Source organism: Elephantulus edwardii, unplaced genomic scaffold (assembly GCF_000299155.1).
Source record: "Elephantulus edwardii isolate Elephantulus edwardi_28Jun2011 unplaced genomic scaffold, EleEdw1.0 scaffold00216, whole genome shotgun sequence".
Classification (NCBI taxonomy): Eukaryota; Metazoa; Chordata; class Mammalia; order Macroscelidea; family Macroscelididae; genus Elephantulus; species Elephantulus edwardii.
The window spans coordinates 2,744,293-2,764,563 of NW_006399966.1; the positions used below are offsets into that span (position 1 = coordinate 2,744,293).

Here is a 20,271-nt window from a genome sequence, read left to right on the forward strand (position 1 = left end):
CTTTAATTCCTTTAACTTGCAGGTGTGCCTCGGTGTCTCCCTGCCTACCTTCGACCTTGCTTGAGGACCTCACGTCAGTACCTTGCGGCTGTCCTTGTCAATATCTGACTTAGTACTGAAGACGATCTTCTACGAAAACCTACACCTCCTTATTGCCCACGTGAGATCAAGTTTCTGATCACACTTAGTCTTCCTTTCCCAGTCTCTTTTCTCGGTTTTTCCCTATTTAGGTCGCATCGCTAGTCAGGCGCATATGCGGGCAGCCCTGGAGGGCGGGAAGGGAGGGCCCTGCCACCGGAAGCCGGTAGCCGGAAGGGGGAGTTGTGCAGACGTGTTCTGGGGAGGCCGGAGCTGGAGCCGGCGGGTCCGGCGTCATGGAGCCGCTGTACCAACAGACGCACAAGTGAGGGCCGCGGTGGGCACGGGCGTGGGTGAGGTCAGCCTGGGCGACGCCGACCTTGGGCCCTGAGACGTGGGGCGTCCGCTCTCGTGGGCGCCACGTCCTTGCGTCCGGGGCGACCCTATCTCTGGCTCCCTGCCCAGGTCAACGGACGGCAGAGGGTCCAGCCCGAGGCCTGGAGACATTGATCCTGGTGGTTCTAGGGGTCGCCAGCTGAGCCTCGGAGCCCGTGACCACCAGCTGGGCAGTCTAAGTGGCGGCAGAATGAAACCTGTTGGTTCTTATACTGCCTGGCTGCTCCTGTTGGTAGAACTTGGGTAGGAAACACCTTCTCTACCTAAAAAAGTTTACTGTTAATTGGAGAATCAAGACATGTTCGAAGAAATACTAGCGTGTGACAGGATGGGATGGAAGGTAAATTAGCAGTACAAGGAGGATTAACTTCAACACTGTAGGACGATCTAGCGTTGGATTGAGGTCAGAGAGCGTTCCATTGTAGCTCTCTTTTCCAAATGTCGTTCCCTACCCTGGATTGGCCTTAAGCGTACTCCTGTCACACTGGGACTTTTGTGCTGATTTGGTTTTCCTTAAAGACTATCTTTCCCCTCCCCCGCAGCACAAAGAAACTGCAGTAAAGTTTACATTCAGGGTTGTTATTTGCTGTTAGTATGTGATTTGAGTTGGCTTCCTTTAAGGAAATTTGGTTTAAAAAAATTTTTTTAGTTTCTTAAAACTTCCTTGATTGTGGCCTTTTATCCCTATTGCCTTGCATTTTTGAAACTTGCTGAGGTGTGCAGTTGGGCACGAACAAGCCCCATATCTAAGCTATCTTAACAACTTTCAGTTTTGTGCCACAGCTTTGCTCTGATTGAAACACTTAAAATCACACTTCCAGGGCCTGGAAATGAAATAAAATAGGCATCCAACTCCTCTGGTGGATTCACAAACAAAGACATACTTTATTTTTATAAAATTTTACATTGATTTGTATACATTGTGTTTCACACCATGCAAAGATTCACTCACTGCCATAGAGGAAGTTCTTACTCAAGAGTGATCTGCCATTGGATTTTATTAGGAATAAAAAGATGCCATTTCTAATACCTTCCTTTCTTCCTAAGTTCATACGTTTCTTTTTACATTGATGATGAAGGTAGTTTCGATTGGTAGACGTAGAGAACTTAATTTGGAATAGAAGTGAGTTTTCTCTTAACACTAGAGACCCAATTCTCATATATAAAAAAAAAAAAGAAAAAAATTTTTGAGGAAGCACCAAACTGTCTTCCAGAATGGTTGTACCATTTTACAATTCCACCAACAATGCATAAGAGTTCCTTTCTTGTCACTTCCTCTCCAACATTTATTACTTGCTGCCCTGTTAAACTTTGCCACTGTTACTGGAGTGAGATGGTACCTCATTGTGGTTTTGATTTGCATCTCTCTTATTGCCAGTGATTTGGAGCATTTCTTCATCTGTCTGTTTGCCAGTCAATATCGTCCTCTGTGAAAATTGTTTCCATGTCTTTTGCCCATTTTGTAATTGAGTTATCAGTCTTTTTCTTGAGGAGGCCCAGGAGGACTCTGTAAACTTTTGTTATAAGACTCTTGTCTGAGATGGTATTACCAAATGTTTATTCCCAATCTGTAGGTTTTCTTTTCACTCTGTTGGGAAAAGTTTGTTGTTTTTTTTGTTTGGTTTTTTTTTGGAAAAGTTTTTGATGTGCACATTCCATTATTTGGAATATACCCTGAGAATATGAGGACTGAGGCACAAACTGAGATTTATACACCAATGTTCATAGCAGCATTATTCACCATTGAAAAAATGTGGAAACAGCCCACATGTCCAACCATAAACGAATGGATTGAGAAAGTACGGTACCTTCATATAATAGTATACTATGCAGCACACAGGAGCAGTAATTCTGTAAATTATTACCTAACTTGGGAGGGACTGGAGAGCATTATGCTGAGTGAACTTACTCAGTCCCACAAGGATAAATACTGTATAAAACCATTATTGTAGAATGAGTATAAGGGTCCAGGAGAGGTGGGAGAGGTTGAAAGCAGAGGGGTGGTGGTGGGGTGTGTGTAGGGGAGATTAATCATTGGGTTGTACAATTTGATGAGTTGGGGGGGTGAGGGAAGTTGATTTTGTTCGAATTTGTATTAGAATTTTGTAAATAAACTAGTAGAAAATATTTTAAAAATTTAAAAAAAAAAATGAAAAGCTAGACCTGTGAATTAACTGAAGATAGACTGAAAAAGAAATTTATGCTCATTTTACTGAAGGCAAATCTTTTACATTAGCAAGGCACATTGGCCTCTGTTGTTGTTGTTGTTATGTGCTGTCGAGTCGTTTGCGACTCATAGCGACCATATGTACAACAGCCCTAAACCATGCTCTATCCTGTGTCAGTCTCACTGCCTCTCACACACCCATCCCGATTATCCCAGTCACTGAATCAATCCACCTCATAGAGGGTCTTCCCCTCCTGCGCAGTCCCTCTACTCTACCCAGCATGATGTCCCTCTCCAGAGACCTGTCTCTCCTTGCAGCATGTCCAAAGGACTGCCGAGAAAACAAACAGGTTCATCCTAGAGAGGGTTAAACCAGGCTACTCCTTGGAGGCAAAGATTCTGGGGCTTCGTCTGACATACTTTGGACATACTTTGGCTTCTGTAGTATGTAGTACCTTGAAATAATTCTGGCATGTAAGGCCTCATCCTACGAGGATATTTTGATTAAAGGATGTTGCTGAGGCAGCTTTGATTGTATATTATTTTCAACGATTATTTTGTTCAAAGACATGTAGACAGTACCTCTTGTGGCAGCTGGTCACAGAGAAATGGATAGTTCATCTATATATACTTGTCTCAACCAGGACTGTAGAGTTTAAACAAACCACTTGCCTCTCAGGCCTCCAACAACTGACCCTCAGACTCTGCACCAAGGTTTACCACAGTTTTCCTCAAAGGGCAAGATAATAATTTAGCCTTTGCTTTCAGGGCTATACTTTGGGTAAAGTTTGGTTGCAAGACAATTCTTACTTTGAGGGAGCACAGTGGTAGCACCTCTTTTTTCTGTTTATTCTTTCAAAACAAAGCAAAAAAATATTTTGGCTTCAGTGATATTTGTTCAACTCTCTATCCCCATACAAGAGCAACAGTAGACAATATGTACATGAATGGATGTGCCCTTATCCCAACAGAACTTTATTTACAAAAACAAGTCACGGGGAGCTCTGGTGGCCTAGTGGCAAGGAGCTGCAACTACAATCCCAGAGGTGCACGGTTCGAATCCACCAGATGCTCTGCCGGGGAAGGAGGGACAATCTCCTCCTGTACCAGTCAGATGTGATTTGACGGTACACTCACACAAAAATAATAATAAATCAAACAAACAAACAAAAAAACAAGTCATGAGCCAGGATTTACAAAGCACTATGAGTCCTCGCTACTCAACCCTTTATTCAGGGAGTAGTTATTGTGCTCTTATGATGTATTAATGCTCTCACCTACTAACTGAAAGCTTAGCAGTTCAAGTCCACCCAGAGGTGACTTGGAAAAAAGGCCTGGTGATCTTTAGTTGTTACGCGCTGTTGACTCCAACTCATAGCTCCCCTCTGCCCTAACCTATGCCATCCTCGCAATTTTCACTGTGCCTAAGCCCGTTGTTGTTGTTGTTGTTGTTGTGTCGGTCTCTCTCAATGAAGATCTTTGCACTCCTTCACTGGCTTTCCATGTGATGTCCCTTTCCAAGCACTAGCTCCTTTTGACGACACACCCAAAGCTAAAGAAAGTCTCACAATGCTTGCTTCTAAGGAGCACTCTGGCAACACTTATAAGCCAGTTTTTTGTTTGTTTTTAAAAATCAACCATTAAAAACTCTGGACATAGTTCCACTCAGACAGACATAGTGTCCAGGAGTTGTGATTGGTTGGGGGGGGGGGCGGGAAGGAGACACCTGCCTGCCTTCAGTTTACCAGCTTTCTTCACTACATTGTATTCTGATCCACCTTTCCTTTCAAGTGCTGTATTGGGAGTGGGAATGTGGGTCTAGAAGTCTCTACCTTGTTGTCCTTATATGCACAATGATAGCTTCAAGTTAGTTGAACCGTATGACTCCTTTCAGTTCTTAATACTGGTGATTGAGTGTCTTTGAAAGGAAACAAAGTGCTGTGAGCACCAGAAATTAAGCTTTGCAATAGTGAAAATTAGTGGTCATAGCAGAATTGACACAGCAGTAACTGATTGTATATTTCATTTATTTGAACTTTGAACCCAAGTTATGGTTATCTCTTGCTATGTCCCTGAAAGTACGTTAGAATCAGCATTTTAAAGTTTTAGATCTTGGGAGCTCTTAAATTGCTTGAACAGTAATAATGAGGGATTGTTGTTATTGTCTACTGTAGAGTCAGAACCAACATGTAGTTCACTCTCCATTGGGTTTTCAGAGACAGTAAATCACACGGGAAGAGATTGCCCATCTGTCTCCCAATTTCTTGTGAATACGAAACACATGACTTTGGGATGCAGTGCAGCAGTTTCTTTCTTTTTTTTAAAAAATTGTATTATTTTCACATGTACTGTCAAATCAGATCTGACTGGTATAGGAGGAGATTGCCCCCTCCTTCTCCAGCAGAGCATCTGGTGGATTTGAACCACATACCTCTGGGATTGCAGTGCAGCGTCTTGCCTCTAGGCCACCAGATCTCCCTAATAATGAGGAGTTGGGGAGATGGAAAACAATAAATGTTTGGTATTCAAATAATGCTGCGTTGTTGTTCTTGTTCTTGTTAGGTGCCATATATGACTCATAGCGATCCCATGAACAAAAGATCTGAACCCAGCTCTCTCCCGTGCCATCCTCACGTCTCTTGATACACACTCTATTGCTGCATAGGATGAGCTTTATAGAGGACTAATAGCTAACTTGCCTCATTTGAGATTACAGTGGTTGTAAAGGTGTTTTCATTTGCCTTCTGCTTTAGTCTAGGATCAGTCCAGTGAACTGGACATAATTCTAGAAGTTCTGATTCAGTAGGCCTGAGACACGGGCTCTGTGCTCTGTGGTTAACAAGATCTTCAGATGATTTTGATGATGAGAGTTTGAGAATGGGTTTCTTATCTCATGCCTAGCTTTTTCTTTTTAGAGCTTGCCATCTGGTAAGATAAATACTAAATATAAGTGGACTTACTCATTGTTGTGGACTTGGAATTGATTTATACATAGCCGACCCTTCAGAGGATTCTCAGAGGCTGTGATTTGCACAGGAGGAAATGACTTTTCTCCCTCTTACACACACCCCTACCCCTACCCCCACCACCACCCGCACCCTTCTGCTGAGCAGCTGGTGGATTTCAAACCTCTTGCCTTTGGTATTTACAGCACATCTCCTTAGCCACTAAGCTCAGAGTCTCTGTGAGCAGGCTAGAAGTAAAGTGGGTGAGCCAGAAAATGTGACCAGGCTGTTCTTACTACTTGGAAGTAAAGAAAAATAACAAATTAACCTTTTAAAAAAATTTTTTTATACTGGTTTACCTACACAGTTTGGATACATTGCCTCTCACACTGGATCTCCCCCCTTCCCCAAACCACCCCCTCTCCACCCATCAATCCCTACGACCCATGATTACCCCCCCAACCGAAACAAATGAACTTTTGATGGTGCTCCAGTAGATTACACGTTTGTAATATTCATACTGTGTTTGGATCTGAGCCCCTTTAGGTTATTGTTTTCACCAGTGTCACTGTTTTACAGTTGAGACTGACACATCAGTTCAGTGTCCCTTAGCTAGGACATTAACCCAGCAGTCAACCTTCAAAACCCTGTTTCCACTCTGTCTCACTGTTGACAGTGGTCAGAGGCAGTGCGAGGGGGGTGTGGCATAAGTTGTGTGATAGTGGACTACTTCCATGGACTTTTCAAAAGCCATTTAATGCTGAAATTCTCTCCAGATCTTCTGCAGACTCCACTTAAATTGACACTGTAACCTATACCTACTTGCTACTAGGTCTCCACCTAGTTAGATTGTCATCCAAACCCACCACAGACCCCATGCTTGTTTTCTTACATACTCATTCTCAGGTCATACTTGTGAATCACCTGTTCTTTATTGGATTACAGTGTGTGGTCTGAATTCCAGTTGAGTCTCAGTGGATTTTCCACTTGGTGTGTTGTTCCCACCATGCCATTCATAGTTGCTTTGTTGTGTTGAATTGATTTCTTCTCGGGCATGAAGTGGAGAGATTGGAATAATTTTATTGGCTCTATCTCCTCTACTTCATTCAAATCAAATAAATACCAGGTGGGATAAGTCAGTAAGGTTTGCCTGAAACTCCGTAAGGTTTATTCTTTTTAGCTTCAAATTTTGTTTCTCCAAACTGACGGAAGAAAGTTGCTAGGGTTCTGTGCTGTTGATGTGATCTCTCTTGAATGGCCTCATAAAAACGTAGGAGCTGAAAGAGCCTACCAAGATCTTTGGCTCTTAATAGTAGGGAAGAGCACCTGTCATCCACCTTCCTGTGTTTAAACAGGACAAACTCAACTGTCATCAAGTGGGAACTGACTCATAGTTGACCCTCCAGCGAGTTTCCAGAGGCTGTAAATCTCATAGAAGAGATTGCCCATCTTTCTCCTCTAGAGCAGCTGGTGGATTTGAACTGCTTGCCTTTGGGCAGCACAACCCACCTTCCTTGAGACATTTCATAAATGTTCTTGAGTTTCCTTCTGTCATCTTAAAGATGGTATCTGTCATCTTAAAGCATCTGCCTGTTGGCTCTATGTCTTCCTTGAGCATCAGCAGCAGAGAATAGCCCACTTCTCCCTTTCGGTGTCAACTCCAGCCACTGGAAGAGTGAGCCTTATGTTTTGGGACCATACCAGAAGTCCGGGGTACAGTGTTGCGTTTCCACAATGAGATGCTAGTTGCTGGGGAAAGTATTTACTAAACATGAGATCCTTTCTCTCAGACCTTGTTCTGAGTGGTTTCCTCCAGGTGTTAACTCTGCCCTGACTTCCTTTTAGGGGGGTTAGCCTGTGGTCATCTACATGGCGTGTCTTGCATAGCCTTTTGCATTTCATCTTCATCTATCTCCTCACCAATGCATGTCTCCCTTCTAAGTGATGACCTCATAAAAACGTAGGAGCTGAAAGGGTCTGCCGAGATCTTTGGCTCTTAATAGTAGGGAAGAGCATCCCTTCTGAGTGATACTCAGAACTTCCCCATCCACACATCTCTGTCCCTTTCTTACTGCCAGGGCTTGCCTTCCTTAGCACCACTGTACATGGGTCCCCAGCTTCTGACTTTTGTACTTATACATGTTGTTTTTCTTCTAAGTCTTCTTAGGACTTCTTTATGTCTCTCTATTCTGTCTTTTGTACACATATTGTGTCTCCTTTGTCCTTCGAGTTTCCATTGGTTAAGAGCTTGGCTGCTGAATAAAAGGTTGGTTTTCTGTGGGAGAAATATGTAGCAGTTTGCTTTTAAAAAAGGTTTAGCAGGCTGAGATACCCTGTGGGGAGGTTTTACTTTGCCCTATTAGGGTCACCATGTGTCAGAATTGGCTGGACAGCAGTAAGTTCTTACTGGGTTAGTACAGATCAGTACCCAGTACACTGAGTCATTGAACAGAGTGGGATTGCCTAGTGTAAATCCAAGGGAGCTTGGCTTTGCAGTAAGGAATTGTACTGCCAATACAAAGGTCCATGGTTTGAATCCACCAGCTGCTCTGTGGAAGAAAGATGGGCCTTTTCCTCCTGTGTAATTTACTGCCTCTGAAAACCTGCTGGAGAGTCAGCTATGGGTTGGTTCCAGCTGATGGTGCACAACCACAGTATAAGTCCAAGCCTGTCACTTACTGTGTGACCTTGAACAAGTTACATAGCTGTTCTGGGGTTCGAGTGTCTATGAAATGAGGATGTATTAGTGAGACTGGCTCAGGGCAGAGCAGGGATCAGAGCTGCTGTACATGGGGTCGCAGGTGACATAACAGCAACATGGTAATCCTCCTGCACTAACCAGCTGAGCAGAGCGTCTCCTATGTGGCAGACACTCAGTAAATGTTGCCTGTCAGTACTGCTGTGATGAATGCTGAAATAGTGGAAACCATGCCAAAATGTTTGGCCTACCATGCCACCCACAACTTTTACAATTCAGTGACTCTGTCATTTTCAATCTGCTCTGTGTTGGCATCAGAAAACTTGTCTTTCCTGAGTGAAACACTGTTGATTGCTCCTGTCTCACTCATTTCCTCTCTCTGATAGGCAGGTCCATGAGATCCAGTCTCACATGGGACGCCTGGAGACAGCCGACAAGCAATCTCTGCACTGTGAGTAATTAACTGGGAGACCAGAGTCCTTTCTCTGATGACACGTTGCTAATGGGCTGGGTTTCCTGCCCGCCTTTCTGCCTTGGAGCTTAATGATTCAGTGAGAATGAGTTTTGTCGTGAGGGTGGACAGAAACACCCCCTGGCAAAGTGGCTGATTTCCCTGATTGTATCCTCTGGAATCCCACAGGTCTTATCCCCCATTACCCCTCCACTCAACCTGACATGGCCCCTTGGGAATGGACCTTCTCTCCTCCATCTGTCTTAATCTAATTACCGAGCCCTGAGAGGAATGTATTTCGTAAAAATTAAGATGTTTAACTGGAAGCGGTCATTTCTTCTAAGCTGAGAACAGTGGTTCTCTAGGAGGATTATTCTGAAATGAATAGCGATATTAATTAGTTTGGTTCCCACACCATGATCTCTTCTGAGAAAAGCGCCCTTTTTTGTTTTTAATTCTATTAGCAGGAGTGCTTTGTCAGAGTCAGTGCTGTGGATGCTCCTGGTTACCCTCAAGCCACCTTCTCACCTGGCTCTGGCGGGTTTCCTCAGCCTCCCTTCTGCAGCCTCTGAAGCATCGGTTCTGAGCCCCGCCTTGCTCTAATCTAGCTGAGTGTTTGGTGTAGGCGTGAAGCCCTAGGAAGGGGCAGTGTCCCTGCTGCTGTCAGTCCTCCATGTGAGGAGTAGTCTGGACGCCTCCTGAAAGCTATCCACTTTCTACCCACTGGGCTTTGTTTGCCCTCCCAGCAACCCCATTGTTTCATGATTAGAAATGGAAAAGGGGTCATGTCGACTGTCTTATCAAAAGGGATAAGGAAACTGACTGGCTTTGTCGTATCTTTACCTCTGTCGATCTTTCCTGGACCTTTCCTACTGATACGTGGTCTATTTTGGGGCTTTGAACATTGCTTGGCCTGCGCACTCTTACCAAAGCCTAGGTAAGGGGAGTCTTCTCTGTGCCCTGCGTGTTGTCATCTCCTCTTCCTTTCAGGGGGTGGTTTTTTAAAAACCTCATTACTGTAGAGAATTCGGTTGACAACATTTAACCAGATATTTGTAATCCATACATGAAAGCAATCTCAAAGGTGGTAAAAGGAACTCCCTCTGCTGGAAAATACTGTGTTTCTCCTGTAGTATTGACATGGACAGCTTTTACTCATTTCACTTGTCGAAAGGCTAAAAATGTATTTCTGCAGATGAGCCATCAGTTTGTTAGAAATTGGCATCTCTCTGGCATTAGCAAAGTTCCAGGTTTTATTTTTTTCTTAAATAAACATTGACCATGTAGGGTCTCCTAGGATGCCTTCAGTTTTTCCTTTTGGTAGCTGTCATCGGATTGACCGCCACTCTGAGTGATTGTGAACAGATCTGACCCTTGTCCCATCCTTTCCTCACCGTCTCTCATGCTCCGGCCCATGATGACAGTCACTAGTTTATTATTATTCATTAGTGTGTACATTGTTCTTTTAAAATACATGTATTTTTTATCTTACTGGATATGGAGGAGAAAATAAACCAGATTATCCTCTTTTCTAGTAATTACTCTCTTTTTCTCTTTTATGCAGTAATAGAAAATGAAATCCAAGCAAAAATAGACCAGCTCTTCAGCAGTCTAGACCGTCTGGAGATTTTGTCCAGCAAAGAACCCCCTAACAAAAGACAGAGCGCGAAGCTGTGAGTGCTGACCTCTGACCTGACTGGGAGACCCCAGACCCATCGAGGCAATCTTTTCCTTCGAATGGGAGCAAAAGTATCTTGAAAACCCATTCATATGTTGCAAGACTTGAAACTTTGCAAAGGTCGAATCTACCTCAAGACACAGTTCCAACTGAGTGATGCCACCTCAAAGGGAACAGCTTGTGACATCTGGAGCCCAGAAACTCAGTGTCCTCGTCCCTCTTCTTTGTCATTTGAAATTTGCCTCCAGTGCTGTTCTTCTGGCCAAGCCCAGAGGGCCCTGTCACAGTGTTCTGATCTCTGTGGCTTTCACTGCGTTCTTTTGCTCTTAACCACTCCATTCAGTCCGTTATAATCACATACTGTGCTAATGTTTGATACATCATGATGAAATTTAGCTGAAGTCACCCTCACCACCTACACCAACCCTGCTCCCAAAAGTCTGTTGAAACTTTACTCCACAAGTGCCCTTGGGCTCCTTTTAGGAGCTCAGTATAATCCTTGGAAGGTCAGGAAAAAGTCATCACGCCTGCTTCCTGTCACCTGTTCTCTGTCAGGTTCTCTGTCAGGTGCCCAGAATCCGAGACCAGCAGATATCTAAGTAAAACTCCTGGAGTCTCTGCGACAGCCCCTCTTGGACCACAAGCTGTGTCTTGGATCCAGATCAGATTTGAGGGGGGGTGGAGGATAACAGCATGCGTCGGTATACAGAGAAGTGAGGAAATGTCTTCTTCCTAATTAAACAGCCTGTCCATCTCCACTGTATCATGCTGGATTCCTGGAATTTAATCTCTCTCTTTATCAATTCTAGGCGTGTTGACCAGTTAAAGTATGATGTCCAGCACTTACAGACTGCTCTCAAAAACTTCCAGCACCGACGCTACGTAAGGGAGGAGCAGGAGAGGCAGCGAGAGGAGCTTCTGTCTCGTACCTTCACCACTAACGTAAGCCAGGGTGCAGGTGCAGATGCTGGGACACGGGGCTGGAGGGAGGGCAGGGCTCTGAGCTTCATCTTCTCAGGGTGTCAGGAGGGACAGATGAGGACCAGCTAGAACTGCCAGGGCACTTTCTGTCCATAGAAGCTAGACCTAGACCAGGGAGCTCTTCTTCTCATATAAAATCTGAAGAAAAAGCAGTTCCATTAGAGGAACATGCAGAGATGCAAACTACGTGGTTTGGCTCGTCTGATGCAGAGGTGGAAACCCGGTGGAAACATTTTTCTAATCAGATAGAGACAGATGATTAGATCTTTCGGACAGCTGGGCAGAGGCGTGTGTGTGTGTTGTCTGTGTGGGTCTGTGTCTCTCTGTGTGTCTGTGGGGGGGTAGTATTGGCAGTTGAATTCCAGTGTCAGTGACCTTAAGATGTTTTTGCCCCTATTCTAAATAGCAATTTGGAGGAATTTGTTAACAGATGTTTAGTTATTAGGTTGCTGGACTTGAGCTTGTTTGCACATAGCCATTATACAAACCACCAAAAGAGAATTTCTGTGTGTTTCTACAGAAGGGTCCATTTTCATGCTCAGAGTTAAGATTGAGTCTTGCCTGCAGCTGTTCAGCACTCTCTGTGGTTTGCAGTTGGCTGGTGCAGCTCCCCTGGTAGCTCTGAGGGTGCCCCTGCAGAGTTTAGCTAGTGTGAGCGGTCAGGGAGCGGTGACGACGGTCCAGAGAGTCTGCACAGCCCATGAGAGGCTGGAGGCCTCTGCTACTTGAGGCCTGTTTTGGACTGAGGCTGCTTAGGATTTTCTGGTCTCTTGCCAGCCTGATGTGGTTCTGTGCCTACAGCGGGCTCTTAGGAAACATGGACTGACCCAGTGAATGTCTTCCTGGTCACTGCACTACCTGGAGGTCTTTGAGGGACCATGTTCATTAGCCACACTTTATCAGATGGTAGAGTAAGAACATTTTGTATATAAAAAGCATGCAGTAAGTGCTTGTCAGGTTAATAAACAAATGTCTCTAATGGACTCCTTGGACTCTGAAACCTACTGGCCTGATGAGTGGTGGTCTCGGGGTGGGGGGGTGTGCTGTAAGTTGCAGCTGACTCATAGCTGACCCTCCTCTTGGTTTTCAGAGGCTGTAAATGGCCTGGAAAGAGATTGCTGATCTCTCTTCCATGGAGTAGCTGGTGGATTTGAAGTGTGTGCCTTTGGGTTGGCAGTACAGTGCCTTACCACTAGGGCCACCAGGGTTCCCTTCCTGAGCATTGGCTGCATGCAAAGTGCTAAGAGTAAAAGCCTCTGATAAAAATGAAAAGACTTGTCCACTACCTGTGAGGAGGAGAGTTAGTTAGCAGGGAGTAATAACTACTTAATTCGAGTAGCGGAATAGGCGGGTTAACCTCTTTATGACAATTGAAACTTGACTCTAAGTGGTAAAACAACAGCTTGTGATGGTCAGGAACTCGAAAAGAGAGAACTGCAGCGGGGTTCTGTTCATAGTCCTCTCCGTGGAGACCAGCCACCAGGATCAGTGTGGAGCAGATCCCTCCAATCAGGTTAAATGATGGGCGCCCGGCTTGTTACCTGGATCTGTGCCACCACTTTCCTCCCCAGCCGTTCTCCGTGGGCGTTGAGTTTCTTTATCTATAGAGTGGGGATAAAAATACTGTAATCACTTCTTAGAGCCAGTGTGAGGTTTACGGCAGCTTAGGGTAATGGGCATGCCAAGTATATAATATCTGGTCAGTATTATTTTCTCTTTACTTAGCAACTTTTCTTACCTCCTTGAGAGCATATCCCACTGCTGTTAGGGGCCCACTGATTTACACGAGCCCAGGAAGACTGAACTACCACTTGAGGTTTCCAAGGCAGTAAATCTTGATCTCAAGATGAAAAGATTTCATCAGCAACATGCAGGACATACAGTCTTACTTGCTGAATGTGAGGAGGGCTTGAAACACTGAAGATCAAAGAGGAAAGCTTTGAATATGGATTGCAGCTCAACATCAAGAAAATGCTTGACTAATAGGTAACATCCTGATCAATGGAGAAAAGATGGAAGTTGTAAATGATGTAAACTTGGACCCACAATCGACACCCATGAGTATAGCAATCAAGAAGTCAGAGTATATTCCACCGGGCATGTCTGCTGTCAGGGACCTTGTTAACATGGCAGCGAGCCAGGATGTCACTTTAAAGACTGAGTGGCTCCTGGCCCAGGCCAGGGTATTATCAGTTGCTTCAAATATGTGTGACAGATGGACAATAAATAAGGAGGACAATGAATTGATGCTTTTGAGTTGTGGTGTAGGTGAAGAATATTGAATGCACCATGAACTGCTGAGAGAACAAACAAGCCTGTCTTGCAAGGGTAGCTAGAATGTTCCTCGGAAGGAAGGATGATGATGATGGTGAAACTTTGTCTCACACACTTTGAGCATCAGACTGGGCAGAGGGCCAACAAGGAAGAGGAAGACTCTTGGAGAGGTGAATTGGTGTGGGGATTGGAGCAGTGGGTTTGAGCACAGCAGAGGGTGAGGATGGGTGGGTGCAGACAGGCTTTCTTTCTCTCGCACCTAAGGTCGCTTTTAGTTGGTGCTGACTTGACAACACCGTACAACAAATCTTTAAGGAAGAATGCCACTTCTTCCTCTGGAGCAGCCGATGAGTTCTGTCAACCTTTTGGTGGCAGCTAAGTGCTTAACCACAGTGCCACCAGGCCTCCCTGCTTGGGAACATAGTCCTGTCGGACATTTATTAAGGTGTTAGTTGAAGACAGTCTCTTCTACTCTCCATCAGTTTCAATCTGATTAGACAAAGAAGCTGGAAATGAAATAACTAAAGAAAAAACAAACATCTACCCACAATATTATGTTAGATGAATCCCAGGAAAGGAACATTTAAAACAGCCTACTTAGTGAATTGTTCCCATCCCAAAGAAGGGTGACCCAACTGAGTGTGGAAACTACAGAACAGTATCATTGATTTCACATGCAAGCAAGATTCTACTGAAGATTATCCAAAAACGACTGGAACAGCATATCAGCAGAGAACTGCCAGAAGTCCAGGCTGGGTTTAGAAGGGGTCGTGGTACTAGGGATATTGTAGCTAATGTTAGATGGATCTTAGCTGAAAGCAGAGAATACCAGAAGAATGTATATCTGTGTTTCATTGATTATGCAAAGGCATTTGACTGTGTGGATCATAACAAACTGTGGCTGACTCTGAGAAGAACGGGAATCCCAGAACATTTAATCGTGCTAATGCGAAACCTATACTTGGACCAGGAGGCAGTCGTCAGAACAGAGCAGGGCAACACTGCATGGTTCAAAATTGGGAAGGGTGTACGCCAGGGATGTGTCCTGTCTCCATACCTTTTCAGCCTGTATGCAGAGCAGATTATCCGAGAGGCTGGGTTCTATGAGGAGAAGCGTGGCGTTAGGATTGGTGGATGATCTATCAACAGTCTGCGTTATGCAGATGACACAACCCTGCTCGCTGAAACTGAGGAGGACCTCATGCACTTACTGCAGAGGGTCAAGGACTGCAGCCTTCAATATGGACTGAGGCTCAATGTCAAGAAGACAGAAATTCTCACCACTGGACCAATCGGTAGCATCAGGATGGATGGCGAAGAGATTGAGATTGTTCACAGCTTCAGTTTGCTCGACCCCACAGTCAACACTCTTGGCACCAGTAGCCAGGAAATAAAAAAACGTATTGCGATGGGAAAGTCTGCTGTTAGGGACCTCTCTAAAGTACTCAAGAGCAGTGGTGTCTCTCTGGAGACTAAGGTGCACCTGATACAGGCCATGGTTTTTGCAGTCACTTGTTATGCATCAAAGAGTTGGACAATGACTAGGGAGGACAGAAGGAGAATTGATGCCTTTGAGCTGTGGTGCTGGAGAAGAGTACTGAATGTACCATGGACTGCCAAGAAAACAAACAGATTCATCCTGCAGAGGGTTAAACCAGGCTACTCCTTGGAGGCAAGGATTCTGGGGCTTCGCCTGACATACTTTGGACATATTGTAAGGAGAGACAGGTCTTTAGAGAGGGACATCATGCTGGGTAGAGTAGAGGGACAGCGCAGGAGGGGAAGACCCTCTATGAGGTGGATTGATTCAGTGACTGGGGTACTCGGGATGGGTGTGTCAGAGGCAATGAGGTTGGCACAGGATAGAGCACGGTTTAGGGCTGTTGTACATAGGGTCGCTATGAGTTGCAAACGACTCGACGGCACATAACAACAACAACTTAGTGAATTGTCAGAGGAACCTTTGGAAGGATTCAGAGGCGTTCTTAAAAGAATGGATCCGTTTCCCAAGTGAAGGTAATGGTCTAGAATCAGGAGTTAACGAGATCTGCACAGGAAAGATCCTTTGGGGAGCTACTGGTTCGCGCAGCTCTGCATCCCTGGCGTGAGGCTCTTTGGTTTTTCTTCTTCCAGGCTCTGTTGCCTCTGCGTTCGTCCCTCTGGCTGCTCGAGCAGTTGGAAAAGGGGCCCCAGGAGGTGAGCAGCCAGCAGAGTTAATCACCTGTGTTTCTTTCCCAGGACTCTGACACCACCATCCCAATGGACGACTCTCTCCAGTTTAACTCCTCCCTCCATAAAGTTCACCATGGCATGGATGACCTCATTGGAGGCGGCCACAACATTCTGGAGGGACTGAGGGCCCAGAGACTGACCTTGAAGGTGGGGTCCCTGCTGAGGGATGGGGAGAAGGCCTCACATTTGGGTCTTCTCCACCAGTTTGTGTCTGTGTTTGTATTTTGATGATGTCATGTTGTGATGGTGGCCAGAGCCCTTGAGGTGAGGGGACTTCTTGTTCGATTATTGTGAACCCAAAAGTAGCCAAGTTCCCTTTGCCGCTAGTCCTTCGGGTGCCAAAACGGCCCATCTTCTGGGCTCTGTCTGTAGCCAGGTCTTTTGCTGAACTCACCATGGCAGTAACTTCTACTATGAAAAGAACCGAAAATGACTGAGAAAGGCTATTTTAGAGTTTGTTTTCTTAAGAGTGAAAATGTGGTTGCGCTCTGGTCCCTGCTTCTAAGGGGATTTTTCCTTAGGCCCCGATCATAGCTCTTTTGTAACCGTTTCTGGGGGTCGGGTCCCAGGGCTGCCCTGGCTCCTTAGCAGCAGAGGTTCTGGAGCACACAGTGGTTCCCTGCAGCGCTGCCAGCACAGGTGCCCCTAGAAGCCCTCCTCGTGGGCACTGCTGAGGCTCAAACCCCTTGGGAGTGGTTTATAGAAACATTACACAGACTCTGATGTCAGGCTTGATGTTTCCGCCTCAGCCCTTTTCCTGTATCAGTCCTAATGGATAACGGGGTGTGGGCTGTGCCTGTTATCAGGGTGTGGTCCCTGTGAACGAAGCACTCCCTCCACTAAGCTGTGAGAAACAGTCACAGGGAAGCCAGGGCTTTATCTTAGTTTTGGTTGGACCATGGTGAGCCTGTCACCTCTGCTGGACTTCGAGACATTGCTGAGCAGCCTCTGCCACCTTGACCGGCGAGCGGGTAATGTGTTCTGAGGACCACGATGATCCCCATCAGTGATCCCAGTGACCTAGAGGCCTGGGCGTGTGGTGATCTGTGGCCTCATGGATGCCTCCCTTTCACAATAGCCAGTAGAATCCTTTCAGGGCCGGACTCCTGGCCCCACTTCTGCAGGCCTCGGGGAGAGCTGACCCCAGCACCCCTCCTGCAGGCCTCCGGTAGAGCACTGTGCAGTACTGGCTTCATGTCCACGTCGGCAGCATGGAGGTGCCCACCTCTTGGGGACCTGTGCTGTTCTCCAGGGTACATGCTGGTGCTCCTTGAGATGAAATTAGAGCTTTCCATTCCACTTGTCGCAGTGTGCGCCCACTACACATCTTTTGTCCCTTGAGTCTCTCCAGTCCTCTTCTGCCCACAACTGCCAGGGAGTGTTCCGCCCAAACCATATGAAAGGAACCTAAGGGTACCTGTGAGGGTCCTGGGCTGAAGTCATCTGACTTGGCCCAACTCACTGAAAATGGATCCATTTTTAAAAATTCATTGTCATTTTCAGGTGATCTTAAAAGCTTAAGGTTGGACCATACAGTAGTAAAATAGTCTCTGCTTTCAGAGCAAAACAGAAAGAAATCTTTATCAAGAACATCCTTTCTCCTGTCACTGTCATTTCTCAACTGGTCTCTGGCTGCCATAAGTTTGACTTGAGTGCAGGCTTTCTTGGTGCTTGTTCTGACTGGCATAGTGGGTTTCTTGTTTCCACCCATGATGCTTGGTGGTGTCCTGCATTCCTGGCCTCCGCTGCAGACGCTCGTTAATGTGCATTCACTGGAGAAGTGGCTGGGGACGTGTGATTAGGTGCTCTGGACCAGTGCAGCTGGGATGTGTGCATCAGCAAGTAATTATGGGCCCAGCGTCTGTATGTGTTAAAAATTGATTATGTTTAAAAAGAAAAACTGGAAAGCAGTAAGGGGGACAGGTTGCATGGTTTGGTCTTTTGTTCTGGTGGTAGGTGGGGATATTTATTTAAAGGGGATCCTAGGTCACTGTGTGGGTGTCTGTCCTTGGTGTTTCTGTCTTTCTCACCATGGCCCCCTTTGCAAACATGACCTTGACCCCCACACGGGGTCTGTCTTTATTTTAGATACTGTCTTTATTTTAATAAAGATTAAAATGTAGACTCCAAAATTAAGGTCTAATTGACATACAGTGAAGTACAGTGCCGTATTTTAACAAATACATACCCCTTTGTAGCCCACCCTCTGGTCGAGATGTTGAGTGTTCCCACCACCCTCATCCCCTTCCCACCCGGGCGCACACTCACACAGACACTCTTGTTTATTTCACCTCAATTGACTCTGTCTGCGTTAAACATCATATAAATGTATTCATACGACTCTCTGTGTCTGGCTTTTCTCTCTCGATAATGTGATCCAGCATCATTCATGTTGTTACACATTTAGTCAACTTAAGTGTTGATAATTCAGTCCCTTTTATTGCCAAAGTATATTCCATTGTGCAGATACACCTCCGTTTCTTCACCCAAATGCCTGTTGGTTAGATACCCAGACTCTGTCCAGATTTGGGATGTTCTCTTAGATTTTCTTCCAGAAGTTGTATTAATGTTTTTAACTTTGATGTTAGATTATTTATATATGAAGAGAGAGAGTGCGCACACACTCTGATTGCCTAGTGGGTAAGGAGTTGGGCCGCCAGTACAAGGCAGGGCAGCTTGAATCCCTCAGTGGCTCTGTGGGAGAAAGATAGGCAGACTCCTGCCTTGAGATCAAAAGCCTCTGTAAACCCACTGTGAGTTGATTTTGAGTCCCAGACAATGAGTTTGTTGAATTTTCATACATATTTAGATGTTTTATATGTTGTTATGCACCGTTGAGTTTGAACTCGTAACTGACCCTCCAGCAGGCTGTTTTCGGAGGCTGTCAGTCGTGGAAGGTGGTTCCCTATCTTTCTCCTGCAGAAGAGCTGGAGGATTCAAACCAGCCCCACCTCCCCTTGAATGGGCAGCACAACTCCTGACCCACCAAGCCACCAGCACTCCTGGTACTCTAGCTAGATATTATATATAGCATTTGCCTGTGCTGTATGATTTTAAAGTGAGCTCTAGTGGCTTAGTTGCATTGCCAGCCTAAAGGCAAGTGGTTCGAATCCACCACTCCATGGGAGAAAGATGGCTTTGTTCTCTCATCAATTTACAGCTTCTGAACCTGCTGGAGGGTCTGCTGTGAGTTGATGTGACTTCATGGCACACACCACCACCACCACCACCACCACTACACCATCTGTGGACAGGGCTTTTGGATGGCTCAGGCATTCTGACCCAGATCGGTTGAGCAGAGGAAGTGGGTCTGTTTGTGTTGACGCTGCCTTTCACAGGCTTGGACTTTGCTGAGAGGGTAGCCGCTGCTAAGGCCCAGTCTCTTGATGATACTCACCCCCCCTTTGCAAAGGGAGCTGATGTTGGTTCTCCTTTCGTCTGCCCAGGGCACTCAGAAGAAGATCCTGGACATTGCCAACATGCTGGGCTTGTCCAACACGGTGATGCGGCTCATCGAGAAGCGGGCATTCCAGGACAAGTACTTCATGATCGGCGGCATGCTGTTCACCTGCGTGGTCATGTTCCTCGTGGTGCATTACCTGACGTGAGCAGCCTGGCTCGGCCGTCGGACAGCTGGCCCTCTGCGTTGGAGAGTGTGTGTGAATGTGTGTGCGTGGGTGCGTGCCAGAGCAAGTGGGGACTGAGAGGCCACCTGTTGAAATGGACGCTAATCGTCTGTGAAGACGGCGTGGTCATCTGTAATCTAGAGGACGTGTCAAATGGGCTCTGTCCTCCAGGCCATCTTGGAGGGGGAGCTTTGCTACTAAGGTGCACAGCGCTTAGAAATACCCATTTCTCTCTGTCTCAGAGAAGAAGCCGTGTACAGGGGAGGGGTGAACAAGGAAAGCTAGGAAAAGAATGACTGTCGTGGTTCGATACCGCCTGGGGGCTCTTGCTGTGCCTTGCCACACAGTACCATTATCCGACCTTTCCTGGCAGGCTTGAGCAGAAGTGAAGACTGAAAAGAGCTGTTCCCTGCACACTTTATAGTAGATGTTGACACGTTCCTGCCCCCAGCCGTCTCTTCCCCCATGCCCCCACCCCCCAAGAAGTGACCTGCTAACAACTTAATGCTGATACGTGTCCTCCTCCCCTGGAAGCAGCCACCTAGAGGAAACCAAGACTGAAACTTGCTGATAAGGAGTAAGATTTTCCACATCACAGCTGTCGGGTGTTTTTCCTTCCTAAAGTGAAGCCAGTGACCCTGGTCCCTGACTTTGTCCAGTTCTTAATAGATGGTTGGCTGGCGAGGTGCACAGTGTGCAGCCAGCTCTGTGGGCTTAGGCCCGATGGAGGATGCTGTGAGCAAAT

The 20,271-nt window shown here is 46.0% G+C and overlaps 1 protein-coding gene across 1 annotated transcript; it reads left to right on the forward strand.

Moving 5' to 3' along the window:
• Positions 1-314: 314 nt before the first annotated feature.
• On the forward strand, positions 315-19,508 carry GOSR2 (golgi SNAP receptor complex member 2). Its single transcript, XM_006897819.1, has 6 exons — positions 315-403; positions 8,671-8,735; positions 10,300-10,408; positions 11,223-11,355; positions 15,907-16,047; positions 19,347-19,508. Exons 1-6 carry the CDS (start codon positions 375-377, stop codon positions 19,506-19,508), a joined length of 639 nt encoding a protein of 212 aa, XP_006897881.1. The 5' UTR covers positions 315-374.
• Positions 19,509-20,271: the final 763 nt, after the last annotated feature.

Bases quoted from the DNA above. Each gene is read 5' to 3' on its own strand.
- GOSR2 (XM_006897819.1), top strand. From the start codon at position 375: ATGGAGCCGCTGTACCAACAGACGCACAA. The intron at 404-8,670 runs GTGAGGGCCGCG...TCTCTCTGATAG, and splicing joins CTGTACCAACAGACGCACAA to GCAGGTCCATGAGATCCAGT. The intron at 10,409-11,222 runs GTGAGTGCTGAC...TATCAATTCTAG, and splicing joins AAAAGACAGAGCGCGAAGCT to GCGTGTTGACCAGTTAAAGT.